This window comes from Kryptolebias marmoratus, linkage group LG24 (genome assembly GCF_001649575.2).
Source record: "Kryptolebias marmoratus isolate JLee-2015 linkage group LG24, ASM164957v2, whole genome shotgun sequence".
Taxonomy (NCBI): domain Eukaryota; kingdom Metazoa; phylum Chordata; class Actinopteri; order Cyprinodontiformes; family Rivulidae; genus Kryptolebias; species Kryptolebias marmoratus.
The window spans coordinates 19,900,984-19,925,878 of NC_051453.1; the positions used below are offsets into that span (position 1 = coordinate 19,900,984).

Sequence of the window (24,895 nt, forward strand, 5' to 3'; positions counted from 1 at the left end):
ATGACTCGATGCCCCACACATGGATACTGGAGTGCTTGAAACTGAACAACATCACTGGACACTAAGAACCTTCAATGAGAACTCAGTGGGAATGTGGAAGATGACCCTAGAGGTTAATTCAAAGCCAATTGTACAATTGTACAAGTCACAAGTCTGCATCAAGTGCGGGATATACCAAGTGGATGGATGCTCTGTCCCCACTCCTGTTCAGTCCTAATGTTAAAAAGTAGCTTTACACATTCCCAAACTATTTAAGGTTTATCATCCTTCATTTTAGGTCAGTTACATCTAAACAAGCCATACAATTCAATTTTCTTTTCAGACAGACGAAACCAAAGTAGAGATGCTTGGTCATAATAAATAGCATCACCTTTGGAAAGAAAAAACAAAAACAAAAACAGCATACCAGCACAAACATCTCATACCAACTGTCAAAGCATGGTGGAAGAGGGCTAATGATTTGGGCCTCATGATGTGGTCGATCATGTACTACTCTGTAGATCAGTGTTCTAGAGTCAAATGTGAGGCCATCTGTCCAACAATTGAAGCTTGAACCAAACTGGGTCGTGACAGCAGAACAATGATTCCAAACCCAGCAGCTAATCCTCAACAGAACAGCTGAGAAACAAAAGAATCAAGGTGTTGCAGTGGTCCAAAGTCCAGACCTTCTGCTGGTAGGTCTTGACCACTGAAACATCCCAGTAGACCAGCAGTTATGGAGATTTTATAACCAGCACAGTTTGATTTTTGTCATAATAAGTCAAATCCTTATACTCGTCCATGCTGTCCTGTATTTTAATGCTGCAAGAAAACAATGTTACCAACAGCCAATACCATTGTAAGAAAAATATTTTTTCACTTCAAAAACTAATAAAGGAGAAATATACTCTTAATTTCATTTAAAGGTTAACCTAAACCTAATTTGGGGCATGTCTATTATTTCTTTTTTGTTTTGTGACACAATATCTGACACACAATCATGAATAAAGATGTCTCTCCTCCTGCTCTCTTTTCTAGCCTCACCTGACTTCCACTTGAATAATGTACTCTGATTATTACAGGAAGGGGGGGAGCAGCACTAAGTCCAGAAGGAATGCTAATAATTTCTAAGCCAAGTCAAGCCGTCATAAAACAGACGCCATAGTAACCCTCTAAAATAAACACATATATAGAGGATTGCTATGGTTAAGAAATCTGTAAGTGGTTTTATATTGTATATAAAGAAAAAATTACATGTGCCACACACACACACACACACATATATATATATATAAAATCCTACAGAGCTAACACTCACAACTGTCTGCTCCAACCTTTCTTCTATATTAAAGAGAATCAGAGGGATAAACAAATAAATAAAAGTGTAATTTGATTTGCAGCTGCCAGATTTAACAAGAGCCCTGGTTTGGAAAAAAAAGTCTGTACAACAGAGAGCACTATTTTTTGCTACTTTCCACAAGCACTGGAACATGAGATTTAATCCAGATTACAATATCCAACAGACTCATTCCTGTAAAATAAAATCCAGGAAATTAAAGTCATCACGATCTCTGCCTGCATTAGTTTGCATTGCATTTATCGCTTCAAAAGCCTTTTAGATTCTGCAATGAAAATATTACTTAAAAAAAAAAAAACACGCACACACACACATTCAATCTTTGCTAAACTTGTCCGTACAACAACAAAATGCTACAATGATTAAAGAAAACTATTTCTTTCCATTGTATTTATTAACAGAAATGTATGAACATTTAATATGCAGGAATGAGACCTTGTGTGAATACATGGCACGATCATTTACATTCTTTAATAGGACAGTGCACAAATAGGATGAAGGGGAGGAGGGGGAATACACAAATCTTAATGCAACCCTTCGCTGGTCTCTGACTGAAGGGAGCCATGTGACAAACACTGACTTTAAGTTAAAAATGTTTTTTTCCTCATTATTATATAAAGAAACAGGGTCATTACTAAAAAAAAAAATAAAAATAAAAAAAAGGGATACTACTATTATCGCACGTCAATTTCTATATACAGTCTAAAGACAGGTATTTCACACAAAGCAAAGAGAGAACTCTACCACAGTGCTAGGCTGTAACTGCAATAATATTACTGTATGTAATCCCATGTAACACAACAATCACATGTGCAGCTGATCATCCTGCTTCATTTGAAGAAACTAAATTAGAGCTAACTGGTGTTCCTTAGTTGCTTTATTAGCTTATATTTCTTTTGGAGTTCATTGCACATCCTCTCTCAACAGAATGTCTGAATGTGTGCAATAGATTAACACAGATTCTCTGCAGCAGCTCCTCGATGAGGTCCTCAGCTAAAACCAAACTTCAGTGTCCTGTTAGGTAGTCCTGTGTGGAGTCGGAGGCGAACGAGTCGGCATCCTCGTTATCAGAGTCCTCGCTGCTGTCGTCGGCTGCGGGTTCCCCAGAGAGGGCGATGCGAGCGTAGTCGTCAGTGTCAATGGATTTGCAGAAGTGAATGGCGTATTTCAGTTTCTCCTCCAGCACCTGTTTGCACGAGTATCTGGGCAGCTTGAGCAGGAAGAAACACGTGTAGGACTCTGGCAGGAAGTGGTCAGGAGGGTTGTATTTATCCAGCACCTGAACACAAACAAGAAAGATACGAGAACTTAAACTGCCCACGTTTAACTCGGAGGCTAATTGAAGCTCCGTGATAGATTTCAGTAAACTTGATATTACTGTTGCAACAAAAAAAGGATCAAAAGACAGCGAATTCTGCACTGCAGTTTATTAAAGTACAGTTCATTAATGCGGTTTGTGGGGTTGTGTATAAAAGTTATAAACAATATTTTACATGCTGTAGATAGTTCTTTGAACAGCCTCACTTTGGAGAAACAGAGTTTATATTCAACAGGACTGACGAGCTAATGGCTAGTCTCAGCAGGGCCAAGACCAAAGTGAATTCCTGCCATCTTAAAGCAAATCTCAAAACTGTCAGGCCGGTTCAGGCAAATGCTGTTTTATAAACCTTTATACTTTGTCAATTGTGTATTATAACAACATTTCAGCAGATTTAATATGATATAACATACCCCAGGCTGCACTGGAAATGCTACAGCTAGCTGCTGCTTTTTATGCTTGCAGATAACCATAGATATTTTCTCTACATAATTGTACACAGAGAAATTGACAGCGGTGTTAAGGTGGAGACACGCCTTGCGTGATCAAATCCAACTACATCCAACTTGAAGAGTCAATCTTTAGAGTTTTATCCTAACATTGTTTTTGGGATTACAGAATAAAAAACTGCTCAGATTATTTCCCAGTTTGAGGAGAGACGCCAGAACAATGTGGAACATATAAAAACAAGTTGGATAAATTGATTTCCAAAACATTTTCATTAGTACAAATAAAACAACCATTTTTGATTCGACGTGATGAACGTAGAAGGCCATCTCGATGTATGCCAGTCAGCTGTGGTATGTTTAGGTGTAAGATTCAGGTTTAAGTGTGTCTTTGTTTCTTTGCTAACCATTTCCTGGGATCTCCGCTTTTCCTCACACATTATTATTATTATTATTTCTCACCTGTACAACAAAGTCCCGACCTCGAAAGTCAGCGATGGTGCGCGGCAGCCGTGTGCGACCCCAGACGAACCGCAGGAACAGTGACCTCTCTGTGTTGGAAAAGGACTCCATCACCTCCCAGAACCACTGGATGAGTGGTGCCGTTGGCTCGACGCCTTTATAGGTGGCCACTGACTTCAAAAGGTGGAGAGGGATGTCTGGACTTCCACACACCTAAAAGGAAGGAGGTATTTCTATCAGAATCTGAAGGTAAACAACCAGAGGATGGAGAAACCTGCTCCTCCTCACCATTGTTTCCAGCTCGTAACCAGTGAAAAGTGACAGCAGGGGAACAGGAACCACTCGAGCCATCCCTTCACGCACAGCAGACACCTGCTCATTAAACTCTTGGAGTCTGCAACAGCAGCAGCAGCAAAGAAACAACATTAATCATGGAAAAACAACCATATGGCTGCAGATGTAACTGTGTGGCATCAGAAGGGTTTTTCACCTGTAATTAATTGCCAGGCGGACATATTCTGCTCGGTTCTCCAGGGTGATGTGGGAGTATTTGGCGCTGAGCTGGATGTCCTGGCCGCTGGCGTTGGGCACTGTGAAGGGCAGGGTCATGCCCTCAAACTCTTCAGCTGTAGCTTCGTTGTCCCGGATGTACATCAAGCCAGGAATAAAATCCTTATCAACCTGGGAAGGACAGAAAATCACTGCAGGTTACCATTTCACTCATCTGTACAACCCATTTATTTACTTATTTATTTAATATGTCCGTGCATGTGTGGCAGTACTTGAGCCCACAACACAAGTCTCGTGAACTCCGCAGCCATCCGCTCTGTCTTGTGCTACAATCATTTCCCATCTAACCTTTCTAGTATCTCAGGGGCAAAGCCACCAAACAAAAGCAGCATTGAGAAGGAAAAGGAATTTTCCCGACTCCACTCTTCTCACAGTGATAGTTCAGAGCGTGATCAGAGCGGGAGGGCAGCATGGACTCACGCCACCTTCTACACACAAGCCAAAAGCGTGATCCACTAAAACAAAACACCATAGGTTTCCAGGAGTATTTGAAGAACTAAACGGACAGGCTTAGATTTTAATCTGAGGTGGAATGTATATGATTGTGCTCTAATGTAGGTCATGTGGAGCTGCAGGTGTTAGAGAACATCTGAAATGAAGTGAGACATTCCTTTTTACAACTCGTGGATGAAAAAGGTCAAATAAAAACAACCAAAGCACTTTGTTTGAATATCTACTGTGAATTGTTTCTGATCTGCAATCCATGCAACAAAAATGCTTTAGTTTAGTTTATGTTAAGGTTATAATATCTTAGTTTGGTTTTCCTCAGTTTATTTTATTTTAGACAGTCAATTTTATCTTGGCTTTGCATACTTAACCTTAGCCAGGCAAACTAAAATAAATTTATCTTATATTTTAGTTTAGCATGTGTTTTAGATACACTGACACTTTTAGTTGGCTTTTTATTAAAATGTATTTAACTCTTAGCTGGCCTTCAGTACTCTTAGTTAGCCTTCTGGTACCTTTAGTTTAGCTTATCTTAGCTTATATTATTTCTGATCTGTTCAGCTCAGGTTTTTAAATTCTAGTTTAGTTTATGTTAGTTTTTATTATATCCTAGTTTTTTTTTAGTTTATCTTTAGTATGACTTGTTTTAGATACGTTTTACTCTGTACTTTCACGTCTTATTTACATGACCTTAGCTCATGTTTTAGATGTTTTGTTTAGCTTGTTACATTGACTGTATTTTATTTTCATGTTGTAAAGCACTTTGAACTGCCTCGTTGCTGAAAAGTGCTAAATAAATAAATTTGACTTGACTTTATTTTCTTTGTATTCTGTATTGAAATTTACAATCATTCAACTGTATGTGTGTTGAACAGAGATGTGACCTGATCATGTGATTAGATTAGGAGATAAGGTTTATTTTTTTTGCTCTCTATTCATAACTGACCACTTCTCTGATGAATCATTTTTATATTTTTATTTTTACCTAATTACCCACTAAGGTTTTGAATCAGTACAGCTAATGGCTGTTGTCTCGTCTGATGAACCAATATTGATTTCTGATGGCACCCAAAAGACACTTGAGAATAAATGTGTCCATATGAGTGCAGATGCCATCAGGGACAGTGTTTAAACGGATAGTTCTGACAATCTGAAGTAGGGTTCTGTAGAATAACTATTTCTCCAAACTGAGATCAATCAAAGGGCTATCTACAACAAGTAAGATAACTACTGTTTGTAACCTTTCTACAGACCCCTACCTCAAAAGATTTGAGCTACCCTTTTAAAGCAACATTTTCACATTCAGTGAATCCTCATTGGTGCGTTTCCCACACACTCTGGGAACTAATCAGTGCATTGAGGGGCAGAGCTGTGCGCACACCTCACTGAGGTCGGCGATGGTCAAGTTCATGCCTGCCAGCTGCTTCCATACAGGCTCTGCCAGATTCAGGCTGAGGGGGCTTCCAGTTCGGATTGCAATTCCCAGGAGGACTCCTGCAGACACGGCAAGACAACAAAACATGACGCTCAGATCAAACCACAACAATTATCTGAGATACTGTGGAAATGTGTTCAGCAAAAACAAGTCACGCTCAGTAGCATTTTTTTATTATGTAGGATTAACATTGCAGAGCTGACTGGGAGATGCACTGGATTTTACCTAAGAAGCGAAACATGCTCATGTGAAGAGAGGACTTGGCAGCAGGGTTAAGCAGGAAACAATCCCTGTTAGCCCCCGACTCGTCGCGGCCGTTGGGGGTGACAATGAGCAGCGGCGTCAGGGAGTTCTGCAGCTCTTCGCACATTTCAGCAATGGACTCACTGTAGCCTCCGCCGCAGTCGTCCACTGACTCACCTGACGAAAAAACAAGTGTGTCAAACAAGGCAGGCTGAGGCACAAAGATGCTTTTAAAGGAAGTAATAAATTTATCAGAGACATTCGAGGACCTGGCATCACTTTGTGGACATGAACACATACCCACAAACTTGACCTTCCATACGCGATGAGGAAGCAGCAGGCTGTCTGGGCTGAATGAACTCATTTTGGCACACATCTGACCAAACACAGACTTGGTTCCGTCGGGGCCTGCCAGACCTCCTTTGCTACGGGAACGCTTCACCTGAAGGGTGAAAAAGGCAAAACAAAAGAAAAGAAAAGGGTTTGATTTGTTTCTGTTCTGAGCTCAGTAACTTCCTGCCAAATCCAAAGTAGTTATGTGCATGAACGCCTGGATTTGACAGCTTTCTCTCCTCCACAGACGGAACAGACCCAAAACCCTCTGTGGAGTCTGAAAGTTAGAACAGGACTCCCTACAGACAGGAAGGAGTGCAGATCACACACCATGAAAAAAAAAAAACGTTATGAAAGGCATCACATGAAGTACTTAGGAGCCAGCCTGGAACGTAACGTTACAGTGGGCGAAGGGGAGGGAACGCAGCAGGAATGGGATAGATGAGGGGAAAAAGACTGACTGGGAGTAAGAAGAGGCTTTTAAAGAAGGTTGTGTTTTTAACTGTACCTGTATTCTGTTCAGCTCCACAACAGGTCCATGCTGTCTGTCTCTTACCATTGTTGCTTGAACAACCTTCCTGAAAGCTGCTTCCTGTTTGAAAATAAACCATAAATCAAGAAAAATAAAATCCCCTTGGCTAAACACTTCCCTTCCATTTACTTATATGGATTTATGTATGTTTTTTTTTCCTCCATTTGATCACACCTTGCCCTGGGAGATGAGGATGCCCCTGAGTGTGTCAAAGCCAACTGATGGGCCGTGGCCTGTCTGACCTAGCCGACCCTCCAGGTCAAACATCGGGATGCACGGGCAGAAAAGCTCAGAGAAATGATGCAGCAGCAGCAACCTATTCCTCAGAGCCATGATGGGGATCTCCTGCAGATGGTTGTACTCCATAGGAACCTTAAAAACACACCAATATCACAAAAACAGAGAGTGAACAAAAATAGAAATTTGGAGGTCACTTGCTTTAGCAAAACCTTACTGCCATCTACTGGAAGCAATGGAAGGAACTCATTTTTCCGGCTGGGATAATACCTGTGTCGGGAGTTTCCCAGCATTAGTGGGCTTGCTGGTGGACCAGGCGAGAGTGTGAGCAGAGCCACAGGCCACCCGGTTGATTTTCTTGCCCTGCAGCGCAGCCACTAGCCGCGGCCTCTGAATGGCGTTAGTGGTCCCGTCTCCGAGCTGGCCTTCATCGTTGTCACCCCAAGTGTACACTTCTCCTGATTTTTATACAACAGCAACAACAAAAAAATTTTGAATAACATATCAACTGTTACAAAAGGCCAAATCTTGCATAAAAGGATTCTTCCTACCGTCTTCTGTGCAGCAAACACAGTGCAGAGACCCAGTGGCGATGGCGATGACTTTTTTTCCTTGTAGCCCCTGAACCTGTCTGGGTCGTCGCACGTGGTCATCAGAGCCATGACCCAGCCGATGGTAGTCCCCTTTGCCCCTATAAATAACAAAACACACACCCAGCTGAGCCCAGTCATCACTACAGCATGTGACGGACCATCACGCTGCAGGACTGTACATACCATGTGTAGACTGCCCCAGATTTAGTCAGTGCCACAGAGAACTGAGAGCCACACTCCACTTTCACTACTCCAAGGCCAGTGAGAGAGTCGATCTAAGGACATCAAATCACTTAAAATTTATTTTAAAAAAACTATGTTTGTTTATGTTAGTCACTTCATCACAAAGCACATAATACTTCTATAATGTTATCCTGTGAAGTAATGCTGTACACTTGTAAAATAAAGAAGAGCACAGATTTATTGAGATCATGCATTTTCAAAATAAAGACCTCCTGTTCCACTAAAACAGGCTGAGTGACTCTGGAATTTCACATCTTAGCATCCAGTTACAACATCACTGCTTTATAGGTATAATAACACCTCTTTTGTGCTAAATTATGCCAGAAGCTGAGAAAGCATTTAACACAGCACTGCTGATCATGTTTAAAGGAATATGATTTACTGCCAGATTCCTGCTCTGGGCACCAGACTGTACTTGCATACATGTACGGAAGTGGACCTTATCCTTATCCACCTTTAAACTCACTTTATATTCCTCATCTTATTAGGAAAGAATAAAAAATATTCTGGACCATTACTTGGCTCCTGTGACTATGTGTGTATTGATGTGTATTGTTAGGCCTTGCTGTGTTAGCTGATCCATGAAACAAATACACTTTGACTTATTTTACAAAAGAAAAAAATTCATTTAACCAAAAAGCTCAATTTGTAATGTTTTTATGAGGAAGAGCTCCAACATAAGTAGTCATGGGTTTCACTCGTGTCAATATTTAAACACAACAGTGATTTTTTAACTTCGTAGCGGGGTTGTCATCTAGTGTCAAGAGGTTTTGATGATACTAAAAACAGGTAATTCTTTAGAGGACTGAGGTAATTGGGTGAGAACCTTGTTATTATTGACTAGTGGTCACAGAGGAAGCCTAATCCCTTCAGATGTAACACAGCACTGTGTATCAAAACCCACACTGGTATGCAAAAAGCAGATGAACAACAGCAAGGAACCTAGACTTTCTGATTTAACTCATGAAAGGATGGGAATCATCATTTTCAAAATTTACCAATGGCAACTGACTGTTGAAAGTCAATGTTGTGGGTTGTCGGTGATATTCAGAGAAAAAAAAAACACCTCATAAACAATGTAAGGTTTGAAATACTCTGTACTCCAATTTCAGTGACCAAAGAAAAAGCACAGAAATATGAAATGATGTCTTTGCTCCTTTGCTGCATAATTTGCTTTACCTTCATAGGAATTTTACATCCATCACTGCCTCCTCGGCCTAATTTCCCATAGTCCCCATCTCCCCAAGACCAGACCATATCATCATCAGTGAGACACAGCGTCTGGGCGTCTCCACTGCCGCAGGCAACGTCGATAACCCTGTGACCCTGCAGCGCATCCACCTGCAGAAACCACATAAACAGTTAATCATATAACGTCAAGAGCATAACATGGAGAGTCAGGAAAAACTGAGCGAAACGATCACAAACCAGTTTGGGTTTAAGCTGGTCCTCGCTGTCTCCGTGTCCCAGTCTTCCATAGCGACCTTTGCCCCAGGTGAAGAGCTCACCACTGGCTGTGATGCAGGCGCTGTGGGCACCTCCAGCTGCAATATCCACCACTTCTACTCCCCTCAGGGACTCAATTACACGAGGACGGTCACAGGGGCTGAAGTTAAGAAGAATTCCAGTTATAGTAAAAGCCCAAGCCTTTTACACACTTTTATTCCTTAATTATAATTAATATGAGCTTGTATCATGACTTTACAAACAGTAAGTTGAATTTAAAGGTATCTGTTCACTGACAAAGCTTTACCTTCTGTTTCCGTGTCCTAGTTTTCCATCTTCAGCCTCTCCCCAGGAGTAAACCTCTCCCTCAGAGGAAAGGGCCAGACAGTGCTTCCCTCCTGAGTTTACTGCCACCTTCCTGATAAAGACGTGCTGGATGGACTCCAGTAAAGTTGGGGTGGACACAGACTCAGTGCCACCAATACCCAGCCTGCCCCCTGCTCCATATCCAGTTGCATACAGCTGAAGATCAAATTCAAACCAATTCATTATTTCACATTTCTTTGGTCCTTTCATTGCTAATTAATATTCCTGCTAAAGAGCATCTGAGACAGAAATGTGCAGCATGCAGTTCATAAAACTCATTATGTTTGAAGGGATCAAACTGATTTCAGACCTTTCCATCAGCTGTGACAGCAAACAGAGTCTGTTCTCCTCCAATGAGCTGTACTGGTCTTAGTGTGGCGAGCGCTTCGGTGGGTGTGGGAACTTTGACTTTTGCTCCCTCAATGCCCCCCAGCTGCCCTCTGTGGTTGTGGCCCCAGCCATAGATGGTGCCGCTCCCTCCGGCAGAGAGGGTCCAGTCGTCTGGGCGTCGGTTCATCCACTGTACAAGCTGCTCATCGTGCTCACGCTTGAACAAGTCGTGGCTCTCATGGAGTCCATTCATGCTTTCGTGATCTGCCATGAGCTCACGGATTTTCTTTGTAACCTTCAAAAGAAAAGACAAAATGTTCAGAACTTTTTCTCAGGTGGAGAAGCGATGAAGAAGGCTGATCGCTGCCACAGACAGCGGCACATCTACCTCTTCCAGGAAGGTTCGTGGTAGAGAGCTTCTTTTATCCAGGGCCACAGCCACTCTGGAAGCAGTGCAGTATCGACGGAACCAGGCCCACTTATGTGTCTCGGCACAGCAGGGTAACGTATCAAGCTCGAGGTCACAAGCTAGAGCAACCAATACCTGAACAACAAATTAAAAATTAGTCTTTGAGAAAAAAAATTATCTGATCATTAAACATTTATGAAACTCCAAACATTTGTGCGTCATACCTTGAAAAATGGACTATGAAGCAGCTGCTTGCCTCCTCTGACTATGGGGTCCTCATACTCATACTGCCTCTGCAGAGCCTCAGGAAGCCCTTTAACAAGAGCAGCCAGTGCGCTGCCTGTGAAACTCTGGAAGAACATAGATTACATTACAGGTAAACGTATAGCTCTTGTTTTCCTAAACAGGGGCCTCGCTCTGCATCATTTACTCCTGATTTAATTCAGTTTCTCCTTTTTGTAGCTCCAAATGATTGCATATTAGCAGTACAGTTGTAGATAATGTATAAGAATAAAATTTAACTCTGTACAACAAAAGCAATTTTGTAAGTAAACAAATTCTGGCCAAGACAATGTCAATAATTTAAGAAATAAACAGATAAATCAAACACCAATGGTAAAATACTACTAATAAACAGATTTAACAACTGAAATGGCTGTAATAAAGTTAACACAAATGGAGCAAAGTCACAGAAGTGGCTTAGTTAACTTACACACGTGTGTCTATTTTAATTCAGGCACTACTACTAAGGCTACAAACATGCATGTTAGGCTGCCCAGGCCTCCCTTTAAAAAGAGATCTGTGATCTCAGTGGGATTTGCCTGGTTAAATAAAGATTAATTAATTAATTAATTAACGACCAACTAACGCCATGTTTACATTGGACACGGTTAGTGATTCTATAAATTCTGATTATACATTGGGTAATAAATACTTAACATGTATCTCAACAGGAAGTTTGTACTCACAATAGAGCGAGCCTCTCCTTCGCTGTCTCCTAGCAGCCTGTTTATGTTGATGGATTGACCGTACTCTGTGGTCAGAAGCTTGCGGAGTCTCTGCAGGGCCCACATCCTGTGTCCAGCAGCTGAACATGATAAAATATTAATATCTCACAGAGAAAAACTTTTAATATAATAAAATCTTCCTCTCTAATATATGTTTCAAATACACTTAGATATAAAAGTTGTGGTCAATTCTGTTTTCACCAACACTGTGTTTAATAGTATTCATGACAAATTCGGATACCTAATGCGCTGAGCTGGGCGCAAGCAGCAAGAGAAGCAGCTAGGCGGGGCACAATGCTCCTGTTGGATGCAAAGTTGAGCCTGAAGTCTAAGAGGCATGTCACCAAGTCCATGGAGGGACAGGACAAGATACAGCGATCAGACAGCAAGTCTTTGGGGCCTACAGAAAAACAAAACAAGTGACATGTCACAAACCACAGCAGTGCTTTTACGTGCCAATGAAATGATTGTTATCAATAGAACAAAACTAGTGGGAAAACTTTGGGGCATGTGTCACACAGCTCACCAGCTGCAGGCATGATGGGGTAGACAGTGAAGCGCCAGCCCCAACCATTAACTGAACCATCACTTGTAAACTTCCATTTGAGTTCATCTCCTGGGATCCTTAACTCACTGGACCAATCGGACCACTCTCGACCTGAAACACACAAAGCAGGCAACAACATGATTTTTTTTTATCCTCTGCATCTTTTATACTATATAACAATGACGTAAAGCGTCTCCCTATCATCACCTGATCGGACAGAGACAATCCTGTTTGCTCCATCCATGATTGTTAGCGGGTCGTGGCGCCTCTCGGTTGAACACTGCCGATCAAACTCTATCCTTAAACCCTCAGCACCTACAGGACAAAACAAAGAAGAGGTTTGTCTAAGATATTTGTGATACTTAAAAATTATTAGCCCCTTCCATAGGACTAAATTTCACTGAAACAAATGCTGGGTTTGTTTTAACCTGGGATTTTGACGGTGCCGCTGGTAGAAGTGTCGTCAGTGTAAGGGTGGCTGCTCTCCACAACAACTGGTTGGGAGGACAGCCGGCCACTCTGCGAGTCTGTGGCAACATCCTCCAATTCAGTGACACACAACTCCAACAGCATGTCAGCAACCTGCACAGCACAGAAATGCAAAGATGACAGATGTGAGGACACTACAGGCCAGCAGCACGTGTCTCTCTCTCTAAAGGATAACAAGACATTACCTGTGGGTAAGCTGTACCCATTCCAGACAGCACAGCAGACAGCACTTCCTTGCCCTTCTCTCCAGAGCGACAGGACACAGCCAGCTTCAGCAGGTCCACCATTACTCGAGTATCATCAGGCACAAGCAGACTTGTGAACTCATCCAGGTACTGAGGCTCTGGACCAACAACTTTACTCTGGCTCTCAGAGTCCTGAGATAAGAAACAAAACCGTGTTTGATGGCTGCAGTTCATGGCACAATGTTAGGAACAAACTAGGCATGGGTTGGTTTCTGGTTTCAAGGTATACCACAGTGTTAAAAAATCATGGTGTCAAAACCACTACATTTTCCATCATACCGTTCTTATGGTTTAAATTTCTTATATTGAGATGCCAGAAACAGTGTCGAAGTATGTATCAGCGTTCAGTCTTCTAGGAATATTGGAAAAATGAGGGGAATTCCCTCAAACCTTCCCCCTGTTAAAAAAGTCTGCTTCACTTGTGTTTTCTCACTCTCCGTATGTGTATTTAATAGTATATTATATTAAATAATGTATTCTTATAGCTATATGACTTAATATTATAGAAATATGTTGTATTGTTTTAACAGCAGTAATAATAGTAGGTGCATATCTGTTTTAAAACAAAAGCAAATAGGTCATGTGATACATTTTAATTTTTTGGTTTTTAAACCGTCATATTGTGACATTGTGGTGTTTTTGCTCAAGGCTATCAAACAGACAGAATCTCATACTGGCCCATGCCTAGTGCACAGATTCCTATTATTACATAAACTAACTTCTTTCGTCTTTGTCATGGTTTCAGCTATGATGCTAGCTGCTCCGGGGTCATCGGTGACGGGAATGAAAGGACGTGAGGAGGCTCCGCAGGCCGACGGAGTCACAGCTGAAGATGGCGTGACTGCATCTTCTGACGAAGGAGCCTGTTTTCACACAAAACACACACATTAACAAAGTGCATTAACAACAACAAACCGTGCAAAAAGATGTTATCTAGAAGATTTATTCAAACAATAATCATTTTATTAATAATGGCTGCATTAGGTTTAAAATGATCCATTCTATCAGCAAGTTTCCCAGGTTTGAATAAAGCAAGTATCCTAGGAAATAAAATCCTGTAATAAGGTTTATATTTAAATTTAAGTTTGGGGTGAATTTTGATCTGTTGTTCTGTGGAAAACGACTCGTTTGTGCTAAATATGAGGATTTATCTTTGACTAATTTTCTCGTTTTCTCATTCAACCTGCATCAGTTTGTTTTATAACACACAGATTTGGATATTCCTTTTAAGACCAGAATAAAATGTACCTCTCCCTTCTTGTCTTGCCAGGGATTAGGGCTGACCCGTTCCTCGATTTCAGGAGGGACAGGAGGGCATTCTTCATCACTGAAGCAGGATGAAGATGAGGAGTCTAACGGGGGAACAGGTGAGCTGGAAGGACACTCTGCTGGTAAAATCATGCTGGCAGGCATCAAAGCACCGACCACTGCATCCCTGAGATAACACAAAGCATACCTTATTAATAATAATATTTATTAATGATAAATACCTGTGCAAGTGGACAGACTAACTTCACATTTTTATCTCCTCCTTTTTCAGCTACAGTCTCAGCAAAATGTCCCTTATTTAGTTCAATCATTCAGTAATTAAGGTTTTAAAATAGCACTAAAAACAATATGGAAATTCTATTTCAAATTAATTGGCATGTGAACTGGAATCACAATAGGTTTTAGGTTAAATGCAAAAGCTGACGTGATCATAACTTAAAATGCAAAAATGTGTGATCTATTATGTATTGTTAGCCATCCTTCCAACACACAAAAATGAGGTTTTTTTAAACACTAAATAGGGATGATCCAAACCGTGCAGACAGCATACCTTGCATACATGATTTGGAGAGCTGACAGGACATGAGACAGAGCCTGCTGTTTGGCCAGGTTCCCATCCAGACTGAGGAGAATCTTAGCCAGCGAGGGTCGATTTGACTTCACGCTGCTCTGACCGCTCATCTTGTTGCTCACTGCTGATGAGTCACTGTCTGACTGGACACCTAATAATTAATGAAATTGAAATCAAAAGAAGTGTAAACAAAGACTGATCAAAACATGATCAAAACAGCTTCAGCTCTTAGTTTAAGGTCTGCATTATAAGCCTCTTGTTGCCAAACAAAGCAACATAAAACCACGGGTTGCATGAGATACAGTACGCAGAATGAGGCCTACATTTACACATTCTAATCTAACAACTTTTTAAAGCCCCACTTCTTTAAAAACTCATTTTCTACCTTTATGGTTCCTCCACATTTTCAATTTCTAAATTCCAGACTTAAATTTTAAAACTCTCAGATGATTTCGGGGTTTTTTTCTTAACATCTAACTACAAACGTTATGTTTAAATTAATGTTTTTCAAATAACTTTAAAATTCACTGGTTAACATGTACAATATGCCATGTTCTCACAATGTTATTTTGTCAAAGATCTGATAGATGACTGGAGTTTTAGTGCTGTAGTTTACAAACAATAGGAAAAAAAGAATTACCTAAGTAAGATGCTCCAAGGGAGTCTCTGGCTGTCTGGAAAAGGACTGGCTCGTGAACTGAGGGTGTGGTCACGTCCACAGTAGTCCAGGCCACACTGTGGGAGGAGCCACATGCCACTCGAGTGATCTTCTGTCCCTCTAGACCCTGAACCAAGGTAGGTTTCCTGTTGACTGTGGTGGTGCCATTTCCCTGCTGCCCATGGTCATTGTCCCCCCACGCATACACCTTAGACAGAGACACAAACAAGCAGTTGTTTGCAAGAAAAACAATCATAATCATCGTCCTACACTTAGGCACATAATGGATCTCAACCTAGAGACTGAGACCAAAAAAAGTGATATAAGATTAAAATAAATGCATTTTTCTTTATTATTATGAACGTATTTTTCTGCTATTATTCTTACCAGTCTCTCAAAAACTTTAGTAGCTGTATCTCAGTTAATAAAATTACTGACCTAACATTACTTCCAGAGTAAAGTTATTAAATGAGGATTATAACAGTAAAGGTCAGAGGTGCCTCGGAGGAAAGGTGAGAGTAGATAAATTAACTCTCATTGGAAGAAAAGACATTTCTCCTGCTCCAGTGAGGGTTGAAACTGTGGGATGGCAGCAAATGAGCAGAATCTCTGCTTTCATGATGATCATAACAAACCTGTCCTGTTTCTGTGACAGCCAGACAGTGCAGGGCTCCAACAGCAACATGAACGATCTTTTTCCCTCTCAGTCCTTCCACCATCTGGGGCTTTCGAACATGGACATCAGTGCCGTGGCCCAGTCTGAAATAGTCTCCTTTACCCCTGTTTGGAAATACAGACATTTAACAATGATTGGAAATCTGAGAGTGGTCACTTGTAATTTCCAACTGTGATAAACACAGTCTCATCCTTTATGTATTAGAGGACAATCTTACCAGGTCCAAACGACTCCAGATTTAGTCAGAGCCAGGGAAAACTGAGCTCCACACTCGATTTGGCAGACACTTTGTCCATTGAGCCTCTCTATGTTCTGAGGAATGTTACAGCCCTCGCTGCCTCCCCGGCCAAGCTTTCCAAAGTCCCCATCACCCCAAGAAAACACCAATCCTGACAAAAAAATATATAAAAATGAAAATGGAGACACAACCAAACAAGTCACAATCAAACAAGTCCATCTATTTTTTTCCGCTCATCCGGGGTCAGGTTGCAGGGGCAGCAGCCAAAGCAGAGAGGCCCAGACTTCCCTCTCCCCAGCCACTTGGGCCAGCTCCTCCGGGGGAATCCCAAGAGACTATGTCTCAGGCCAGCCGAGAGACATAGTCCCTCCAGCATGTCCTGGGTCTTCCTCTGGGCCTCCTCCCGGTGGGACGTGCCCGGAACACCTCACCAGGGAGGCGTCCAGGAGGCATCCTCACCAGATGCCCGAGCCACCTCAACTGGCTCCTCTCGACGTGGAGGAGCAGCGGCTCTACTCTGAGTCCCTCCCGGATGACCGAGCTTCTCACCCTATCTCTAAGGGAGAGCCCAGACACCCTGCGGAGAAAACTCATTTCAGCTGCTTGTATCTTTATAAAGCCAGTAGGACCACATCATCTGCAAAAAGCAGAGACGAGATCCTAAGGCCACCAAAATGGATCCTCTCAACACCTCGGCTGCGCCTAGAAATATTGTCCACAAAAATTATGAACAAAATTGTTTGATTCCGAACCAAACAAGTCTCATTTTTAAAAACTCAACTTCAAAGATGTATTATAGGTTTTTTCTGGGTACTCCGGTTTCGTCCCACAGACCAAAAATATGCATGGTAGGTTCATTGGTAACTCTAAATTGTCCCCAGGTGTGAGTGAGAGGGTGAATGATTGTTCGTCTCATTTGTCTCTATGTGTCCCTGTGATGGACTGGAGACCTGACTAAGTTGTACCCCACCAACTACCTGTGACCCGCGGACAAGCAAGTAAAGAAAATGGACCCTTGGTTGAAAACGTCCCATGGCAGCAACACGTGTTAACTGAATTACCTTCATCGGTGAGAGCTAGAGTTTGAGCGTCCCTGCTGCCACAAGCCACCTGGATAACTCGGTGCCCGAGAAGCACTTTAACCTAAATCACAGATCAGACACGAGAAATCACAAATTATCTACTGACAGAATTCATGCATACTATTATCTAAATAAGGTGCAACTTAGTCATTAAATCATTGGGTGTTAGAAGATTTATAAGGTGATAAAAGGTTTTGAGAAAATAAACTTAAGCTTGAAGAGAAGTTCATATTTGTCTGTTCTTAAATACACTGAGTAAAAATATCTGCTTCTGAAAAGTTCACAAAGGGTGAAATGGAAACCATGTACGTACCAGTTTGGGCCTAAGCTGAGTGGTGTTGTCTCCATGTCCAAGGCGGCCATATTCACCTAAACCCCAGCTGTAGAGCTCCCCGCTGGAGGTGATTGCAGCACTGTGAGAGCTTCCACAGGCGATGTCACGGATACGCTTGCTCTTCAATGCCTCGATCAACCGAGGCTTATCACAGTTCCTTAAAAGAAAGATCAGATGTTTCCTCAACTGTTGATCACACATTCTAGGAAAATCTTAATCTGAATTTGAAACAATTTATGCTTACGACAATACTGAATAAAATTAATACTGTTATCTGTTAAAACAGACTTAGTCAAAGCCCATATTTGTTTTCATTGTCATCAAACACTTTATGTCCTAAAAATATATCAAGAATTAGCCAATCACTATGTCTGAGATGTGCAGTGCACATGTGCAAATAAACATACATTCTGCTGAAGTGCCCCAGTTTGCCGTCGTCTCCTTCGCCCCAGGAAAAGACCTTCCCATCTACAGTCAGCGCCATGGCGTGGCGCCCACCAGAATGCACAGCCACCTTCTTCACCACGTAGTTACTGAGTGCAGTGATCTGACGAGGGATAGGGATGGTCCCACTAGAGAGGCCCAGACCTAACCTGCCATTGGTGGCCTCTCCACATGCGTAAATCTTCCCCTCCACAGTCACTGCAAAAAAAAAACTCACCAGTTAAGAAATAAAACACAATGTAAAAAAGATTTTTTTAATTTTCTTAAATTACCTGCAAAGAGACTCTTGGATCCACCAGCCACTTGGACCACATTGAGTGCAGAAAGTGTTTCAGAGAAGGAGGGAACTTTAATCTGCGGAAAACACAAAAGTAGTTAAAAAATTTAGCTGCTGTCAAAAATCGTCCTGTGGCGTGTCTGTTTCCTGCTGCCGTACGATTTCCAAACTGGTGAAGTTGGAAAGGTGTGGTAGAGTTTAGGATGTTCAGTATATGTGGCGATGTGCACGCTGAGGAAATTTAAACAGTTATTAAAAACAACCAAAAGTTATATGAATTGACCCAACTTTATAAAAGACATGATACTGCTGCAGTGACCAGCTGGAATATTAGCCAATACTCAAATATGATCTAAACACTGGCAAATATATTCACCATGTTGTTTCACAACCAAACAGCTTACCCAGATAAAACATTACGTTACAATTCCTAGTCATTTCTATTTTAATACCTTTGTAAAACTAACAAAAAAATAATTCATTTTTATTATTTTAAGAAATGTTAAAACAAAATACAAGAATTTAATCTACTTATAACATATACCAAAGCCAAACAGATTAGAAAATGTGTATTTATAATAATAGTAAAAAAATAGAAAATAAAGACCTGCAACTATCTAAAAACAATCTATGGTAGTAAAGTAATAGATGAACTTAAAATTCTGATTTTATTTACAAATGCTCTTTTTTTTCCCTATTATTCGTCATTTTTTTCAAACTACATGGCAGAGAGATACAAAAAACTTGCTACTTGAAATACGGTTTCATTCTGTTGCAAACACACCTTGGAGCCTTTGAGTCCTCCCAGCTGGTCTTTGTCATTCAGACCCCAAACAAACACTTTGGTCCTGATGGCGGCTGCTGATTCCAATCCTGGGGACTTCTTACGAGCAAGACTGGGAGGAAAATAAAAATCACTTAATTAGACCACTTAGGAAAAAAATGATCATACTTTAAATCAATTAAAATTTCATCAAACACTGTAACTCTGAATGTTTTTGCACTTACACATGAATTCCTTTAGCTGTCTTACCTCCCAGCTGTAGTTTTCTCATCATCTTCCTCTTCATTATCAGATGCTAAAAAAGGAACAGTGGCCAGATCTTCATCTTCGGCTCTGATGCGCCCCACAATGCGGAGTCCGTGAATCTTGCAGTCTATACCGGAGCTGCGGCACTGCTTGATTGCAATCTCAATGTATCTGTGAAACTGAAAATGAAGACACAAAGAAAGTGATTCAACACCACAATAAAAGCAAACAATTACAATCTCATTTAGGATTTACCAACCTCGGTACAATCAGTAAGGAGAAGGACTGTGGTGTCTGTGGGATTGATGGTAATTGTCTTGAGCTCAATTAAGTTGTTCAAAGAGCTCCCACCTGTATCAATATCATAAAAAAAACATTTTGTTACTAAAGAATTAAAGAAAATTTCTATGGAAAAACAGAAAACATCTTAAATTAAAAATCAAAGTAATATTAAGTATCAACTTGTATTTTGCATTTTCATACCATCTCAAGCCATTTTTTTGTTTTAGAGATGAACAAATATTTCAGGTAGACAACAAGAAATCCCAACCGTATAAAAGTATGTTATCTCACCCGATACAACAACGAGCGAGGGCATGTAGCTACTGTCTGCCGGGTCAACAATCATCTTTAGCCTGTGCACAAGAACATCTGGGAAAAGCTCAAGACGAATCCAGTGCTGCCAAAAAAAAACCCAAAAACAGTGAAGTCTATTAGTTGATGCATTACACTTAAACAAATCAAAATAAAAACCTATTACAGTTTAATTTTCTACCTTTCCCTGTGAGCCGGAGGACTGCCAACACTGATCACTGCAGTCGATGAGGCGGGACGCCTGGTTCACGGAGGACGACACGTTGAGGCTCTTCACAGCACGAGACCAATCGTCAATAAGCATCCCACGCTGGCTGTTGTGGTGCTTCTTGAGCTGCTTGCCTGAACGGCCACAAAAAGCTGGAGACTGGCCTGAAAGCAGAGATGGTGAACAACAGGTTTACATCCATGTAAACACTTCCACAGGAACACCTCACACATTGTTGTCAAGTCAAGTCAAATTTATTTATATAGCACTTTTCAGCAACAAGGCAATACAAAGTGCTTTACAACATTTTACATAAAAATACAGAGTCAAAACACACATAACAATATCTAAAATATGAGCTGGGATAATCGAAATTAAATCTAATATAATCTAAATGAAAAACACACACACAAGATAAACTGAGGAAAAACCAAACTAAGATATAATGAACGCCAACATAAAACTAACATAAACTGAACTAGGATTTAAAAACCTCAGTTGATCAGACATGATAAAAACTAAACTAAAGGAACCAAAAGGCTAACTAAGAGTACCAAAGGCCAGCTAAGAGTTAAATACATTTTAATGAAAGGCCAACTAAAATTGTCAGTAAAAAAATTAAAAAAAAAACATTTGTGGCAGATGTGGGACTGACCAGGCTCGTTGATTCGACCAAAGGAGTGTCTGGTGTTGTGTTTGCGTGTCTTGAAGCAGTTTTCACAGAAGTCAAAATCATCACAGTTTTTGCACTTGAATCTTGGGCCGTTAATAGGAAACATCTGACAACCATCACACCTGCGGACAGCATGGGTTTTTACAGTTTAATAATACGCACGCAGAGGATCTGCAGCAACGTCACTTCGATGATGTCAGCGATGGTACGTGAGAGATGCCACCGTATTGAGATATCAAACTTAGTGCATTCACCGAATGCAGCATAACCTCTTCTGAGACAAGCTATGAAGTTAATGAAGACACAATGGTTTGCTGTTCGCTTTACGATGATATATTTATTCAGACAGAAAAGATTTTATGGTTTTCAAAAAGATCCCGATCAATGAAAAAGGTGGACTGCAGCTGTAAAGGGGAAAGACTGGAGCTCCACTGATTACTCCAGAATATGCAGTCAGTATTTCATATCAGGTAAATATACACCACAGTGTAGACAGTATTATATTGCTGGATCTATACAGGTAATTTCCTGAGTTTGGGCCTTATGTCTGCTAATTGCATAATGTGATAGTATTTGTACTCTCACAATTCTTTATTTGAAGTCCTTATTTATAATAAGTTTATGTTTATGTGTGTTTGTGTGAAACATCTTTTTTTAAGTTGATGAGGAAACTGAAGTCTAACAACTCTGAATCCTTCAGTCTTTAACAGTTTTCTGCTCAGCAACAGAATTTGAAGATGGGTCCTCACCCATAGCCAAAATTTAGGCAACACCTGGCATCGCTGTCGAGTGCTTGATAGTAATCTGATTCCACCGTATTACACTTAGAAATGCTCTTTGCACAGTGTGGTGTGCCCTGTGTTGCGGATTTGAGTGATATCCAAAATGGCAGCATAAACAACTTAACATGTAAACTGTACATGTACGGTTTACTGTGGAGACAAAGAATCCTTTGCATGCTTTACCTGACTCCTGGATGAACACTGGGTACCAGTTCCATCTCGGACAACAAACCAGTCCAGTGGGACTGCTGGGGGAAGTCCACAATCACATCCTTCCCATTGGCACTGAAAGCTTGGTATGGTAAACAGAAGATGTTATTTAAATCAGTATAAAACTGCAATCAAATCATTACTGGAAAAAAACTAATATTCAGTTTAAGACGTTAATATCTGGGCTTACCTTTCACTACTCCAACACTCCTGTGCGTGACTGACCCCCACTTGTACTTGGGTGTTGTGACTGCGAGCTTAACCCTCACTTTGTCACCAATCTTTATATGAGAAGGAGAACTTTGTGGTGGAAATCCTAGAAAGGAAACATACGAGTTTCCATCACTTTATTACTTCTGTTAATATTCCTAACTTTTAATCCATTTAAAAAGAACATACCAATAAGCTCAATGTGGATGTAGCGAACCCAGTATGTTCCTCCTTTTTGCTGCCAGTCACACTGCACATTTAAGTCATGAAGTCCATCTCTGTCCAGCTTTATCACTTTCCCGACATCTCCATCATACACTTCCTCGTAAGTTCTGCAGCACTTCACCATCATTCCCACCTGCAGGGAACCCATTAGGGAACTCATTGCTTTTCACTTATCTCGTTTAACATCTCCCTAACGCAGTTTTAGATCATATTTAAAGGCAGGTGCTTTTACCTGAATGTTTTCTCTCACATAAACAGCATAATCGTCGTTGCTTTGGAAATCCGATCTCTTCTTAAATGTCTGACTCTCAGTCACCACAGCTCCTGGAGGCTAATGTAAAACACAGACCAGGTAGCAAATAAATCTACTGATAAATCACGTGATAAAGAAAATTTGAGTAGCTGAAAAAACAGATTTAGGTTAGTATTGTGTGAATTCTAGGAGAAGAAAAAGGAAAAGCAAAGTACCACAGAAAACGTTGGCTCTGCCTCCTCCAGCTCCTCCTCGTCTGAGTATTCATCGGACACAGTGTCAGCGTCTGATAGCTCCGTGAAGTGAATGTCTGGATGGTCGAGCAGCCAGCTCACCAGAGCTTCAACACCTAATGTAGAAGTTCAGTTATTGTCCAGATGTATTTTTCCCAGCATAATATTATAAAGTGCTATGATAATAAACAATTCAACAGTTTGTCACATGAAACTATACCTGGGACACCAGAGGCACTGCCTGTAGTACCAGACAGTGACTTCAAAGCAAATTCAATATTCTTCCTTGGGAAGCCCATTTCCATAAGCTGGAGGACTATGGGTAATGGAGGTACAGGGGAGGTCTTTTGTTTCTTCTGTTTGGGTGGTTTGACATGTTGTATGGTGACAGGTGTAGTGGCCTCACTCGAGCTGCTCTCCTCAAACAGTGGCGAGGACGGGTGGGCAGATTCCACAGCTAGGTACTGACACACTGCCAGAGCAGCTGCCTACACACACACACACACACACCGCACAGATGATGAACAGATCAAACTAATTCAAAACATCAGTCAAGTGCAGCTTCCCTGCTGACAATGACTTCAAAACAGCTTTTTGTGTTCAGATCTGCTTGTTTACCTCCATCTCCTGCCTGTCAAAAATAGCTTTGATGGGGGAGGGCTGAGTGGCTGCAGACAGCAGCTGCTGCAGGAGGATCAAAGGGGGCAGTGGACCCTCAGGAGACAAGTCTCCAACATCAGGAGAAGACACCACCGGATCATCTACACAAAAACAGAGAAAGAGGGTGTTCAAACAGTTTCCAAATTCCAAACACAATCTAATATTTATCACTGCGATCAAACAAAGCCTTCATGGACTGACCTCTAACCAGCAACACACTGCACACACATTCAGCTACATTTTATCTAAATAACGTCATTAAAAAAGGATGCTTTTAAATTTATCCACAAATGTTGTAGCTTTGTTTTTTCTAAATAAAACTTTTACTTACTGGGAAACTTCAAAACACATTTTCTATTAACTGAACATTTCTTTTTAATAACAATTAATCTTTAAAACAAACAAGAAACAACTCAGTTATACAAAAAAAAAAAGATTAACTTGAAATGGATTAAACGGATAAATTAGAAAATCAAACCTGAGGTCTTACCACTGGTGTTGGGTCCGATGTCCACAACTGCTGGCTGGGAGAGGATCTGCCTGAGTTTGTCCTGATGAGATAGCAGCGCCCGTCCTGCTTTTAAAATATAAAGCCTCAGCTGCTGACACCGCAGCAAATGGATGTCCACCTGGTCAGCTGAAACATATACACAGTGGGTTTGGTTAAACCGACTCCTTTGTCTCTTAGTGTAAATTCACCAATCTTTCAAAAAATGAAAGTCTATTTCTGGAAAATTAATGTCACATTCTGCACCTGTGAGCCCTCGGCTGAGAGACTTCTTCATACGTTGTTTCTCCAGTTTGCTTCCAGCCAAGTTGACCAACTGAGCCCAAACGGCCAACATGGGCTCATTGAGCGGCAGGTTCTGCACACTGAAGGAGACGCCAGGCAGCTAAGGAAAAAGCAAACATCAAATAAAATCAGTCTGATCATTTATATGTTACACCTGCAAGCATCTGGACATTCTTATACCGGTTTGAGGTGGCTGAGCAAGCAAACCCTGCAGGTTCTCATTTCATAAAACTGGACAGTGATGCGGCCTTTTGGGGTGATGCGTGTGACCGTCCCTTCTCCATACTCCTCATGAATGACCTGCCCCCCCAGCCTGAGGCGCCCATCAATCCCACCAATCACTGCCAGAACTGCCATCAGACTGCAGACTCTGGGACCCTCTGAGTCAGGAAAATACTCTTCCAAGATACACTGAAATAAATGGAAACATTTACAAGAACC

General features: G+C 41.2%; 1 protein-coding gene across 2 annotated transcripts in view; it reads right to left on the bottom strand.

Annotated features, from left to right (window-relative positions):
* Positions 1-1,711: 1,711 nt before the first annotated feature.
* herc2 (HECT and RLD domain containing E3 ubiquitin protein ligase 2) overlaps positions 1,712-24,895 on the bottom strand; it is a 49,656-nt gene continuing 26,472 nt past the window's right edge. For both annotated transcript variants that reach the window (XM_017423450.2, XM_037974063.1), the window contains exons 42-91: positions 24,635-24,865; positions 24,416-24,554; positions 24,152-24,298; positions 23,620-23,762; positions 23,222-23,489; positions 22,984-23,117; positions 22,748-22,846; positions 22,480-22,648; positions 22,271-22,396; positions 22,054-22,162; positions 21,071-21,210; positions 20,389-20,579; positions 20,187-20,292; positions 19,873-19,964; positions 19,617-19,792; positions 19,368-19,479; positions 18,579-18,660; positions 18,270-18,504; positions 17,842-18,019; positions 17,508-17,589; positions 16,426-16,597; positions 16,168-16,312; positions 15,515-15,740; positions 14,854-15,025; positions 14,283-14,469; positions 13,754-13,897; positions 12,975-13,166; positions 12,729-12,882; positions 12,508-12,615; positions 12,280-12,411; positions 11,995-12,153; positions 11,715-11,833; positions 10,971-11,096; positions 10,726-10,881; positions 10,318-10,632; positions 9,949-10,163; positions 9,624-9,801; positions 9,375-9,536; positions 8,136-8,227; positions 7,911-8,050; positions 7,630-7,817; positions 7,297-7,494; positions 7,099-7,182; positions 6,558-6,699; positions 6,240-6,434; positions 5,961-6,073; positions 4,053-4,243; positions 3,851-3,956; positions 3,563-3,775; positions 1,712-2,615 (exon numbers count right to left, since the gene is read on the bottom strand). In XM_017423450.2, the coding sequence (XP_017278939.1) occupies positions 2,343-2,615; positions 3,563-3,775; positions 3,851-3,956; positions 4,053-4,243; positions 5,961-6,073; positions 6,240-6,434; positions 6,558-6,699; positions 7,099-7,182; positions 7,297-7,494; positions 7,630-7,817; positions 7,911-8,050; positions 8,136-8,227; positions 9,375-9,536; positions 9,624-9,801; positions 9,949-10,163; positions 10,318-10,632; positions 10,726-10,881; positions 10,971-11,096; positions 11,715-11,833; positions 11,995-12,153; positions 12,280-12,411; positions 12,508-12,615; positions 12,729-12,882; positions 12,975-13,166; positions 13,754-13,897; positions 14,283-14,469; positions 14,854-15,025; positions 15,515-15,740; positions 16,168-16,312; positions 16,426-16,597; positions 17,508-17,589; positions 17,842-18,019; positions 18,270-18,504; positions 18,579-18,660; positions 19,368-19,479; positions 19,617-19,792; positions 19,873-19,964; positions 20,187-20,292; positions 20,389-20,579; positions 21,071-21,210; positions 22,054-22,162; positions 22,271-22,396; positions 22,480-22,648; positions 22,748-22,846; positions 22,984-23,117; positions 23,222-23,489; positions 23,620-23,762; positions 24,152-24,298; positions 24,416-24,554; positions 24,635-24,865 (7,956 nt within the window). In that variant the 3' untranslated portion in view covers positions 1,712-2,342. The remainder of the gene's footprint in view (positions 2,616-3,562; positions 3,776-3,850; positions 3,957-4,052; positions 4,244-5,960; positions 6,074-6,239; positions 6,435-6,557; positions 6,700-7,098; positions 7,183-7,296; positions 7,495-7,629; positions 7,818-7,910; positions 8,051-8,135; positions 8,228-9,374; positions 9,537-9,623; positions 9,802-9,948; positions 10,164-10,317; positions 10,633-10,725; positions 10,882-10,970; positions 11,097-11,714; positions 11,834-11,994; positions 12,154-12,279; positions 12,412-12,507; positions 12,616-12,728; positions 12,883-12,974; positions 13,167-13,753; positions 13,898-14,282; positions 14,470-14,853; positions 15,026-15,514; positions 15,741-16,167; positions 16,313-16,425; positions 16,598-17,507; positions 17,590-17,841; positions 18,020-18,269; positions 18,505-18,578; positions 18,661-19,367; positions 19,480-19,616; positions 19,793-19,872; positions 19,965-20,186; positions 20,293-20,388; positions 20,580-21,070; positions 21,211-22,053; positions 22,163-22,270; positions 22,397-22,479; positions 22,649-22,747; positions 22,847-22,983; positions 23,118-23,221; positions 23,490-23,619; positions 23,763-24,151; positions 24,299-24,415; positions 24,555-24,634; positions 24,866-24,895) is intronic.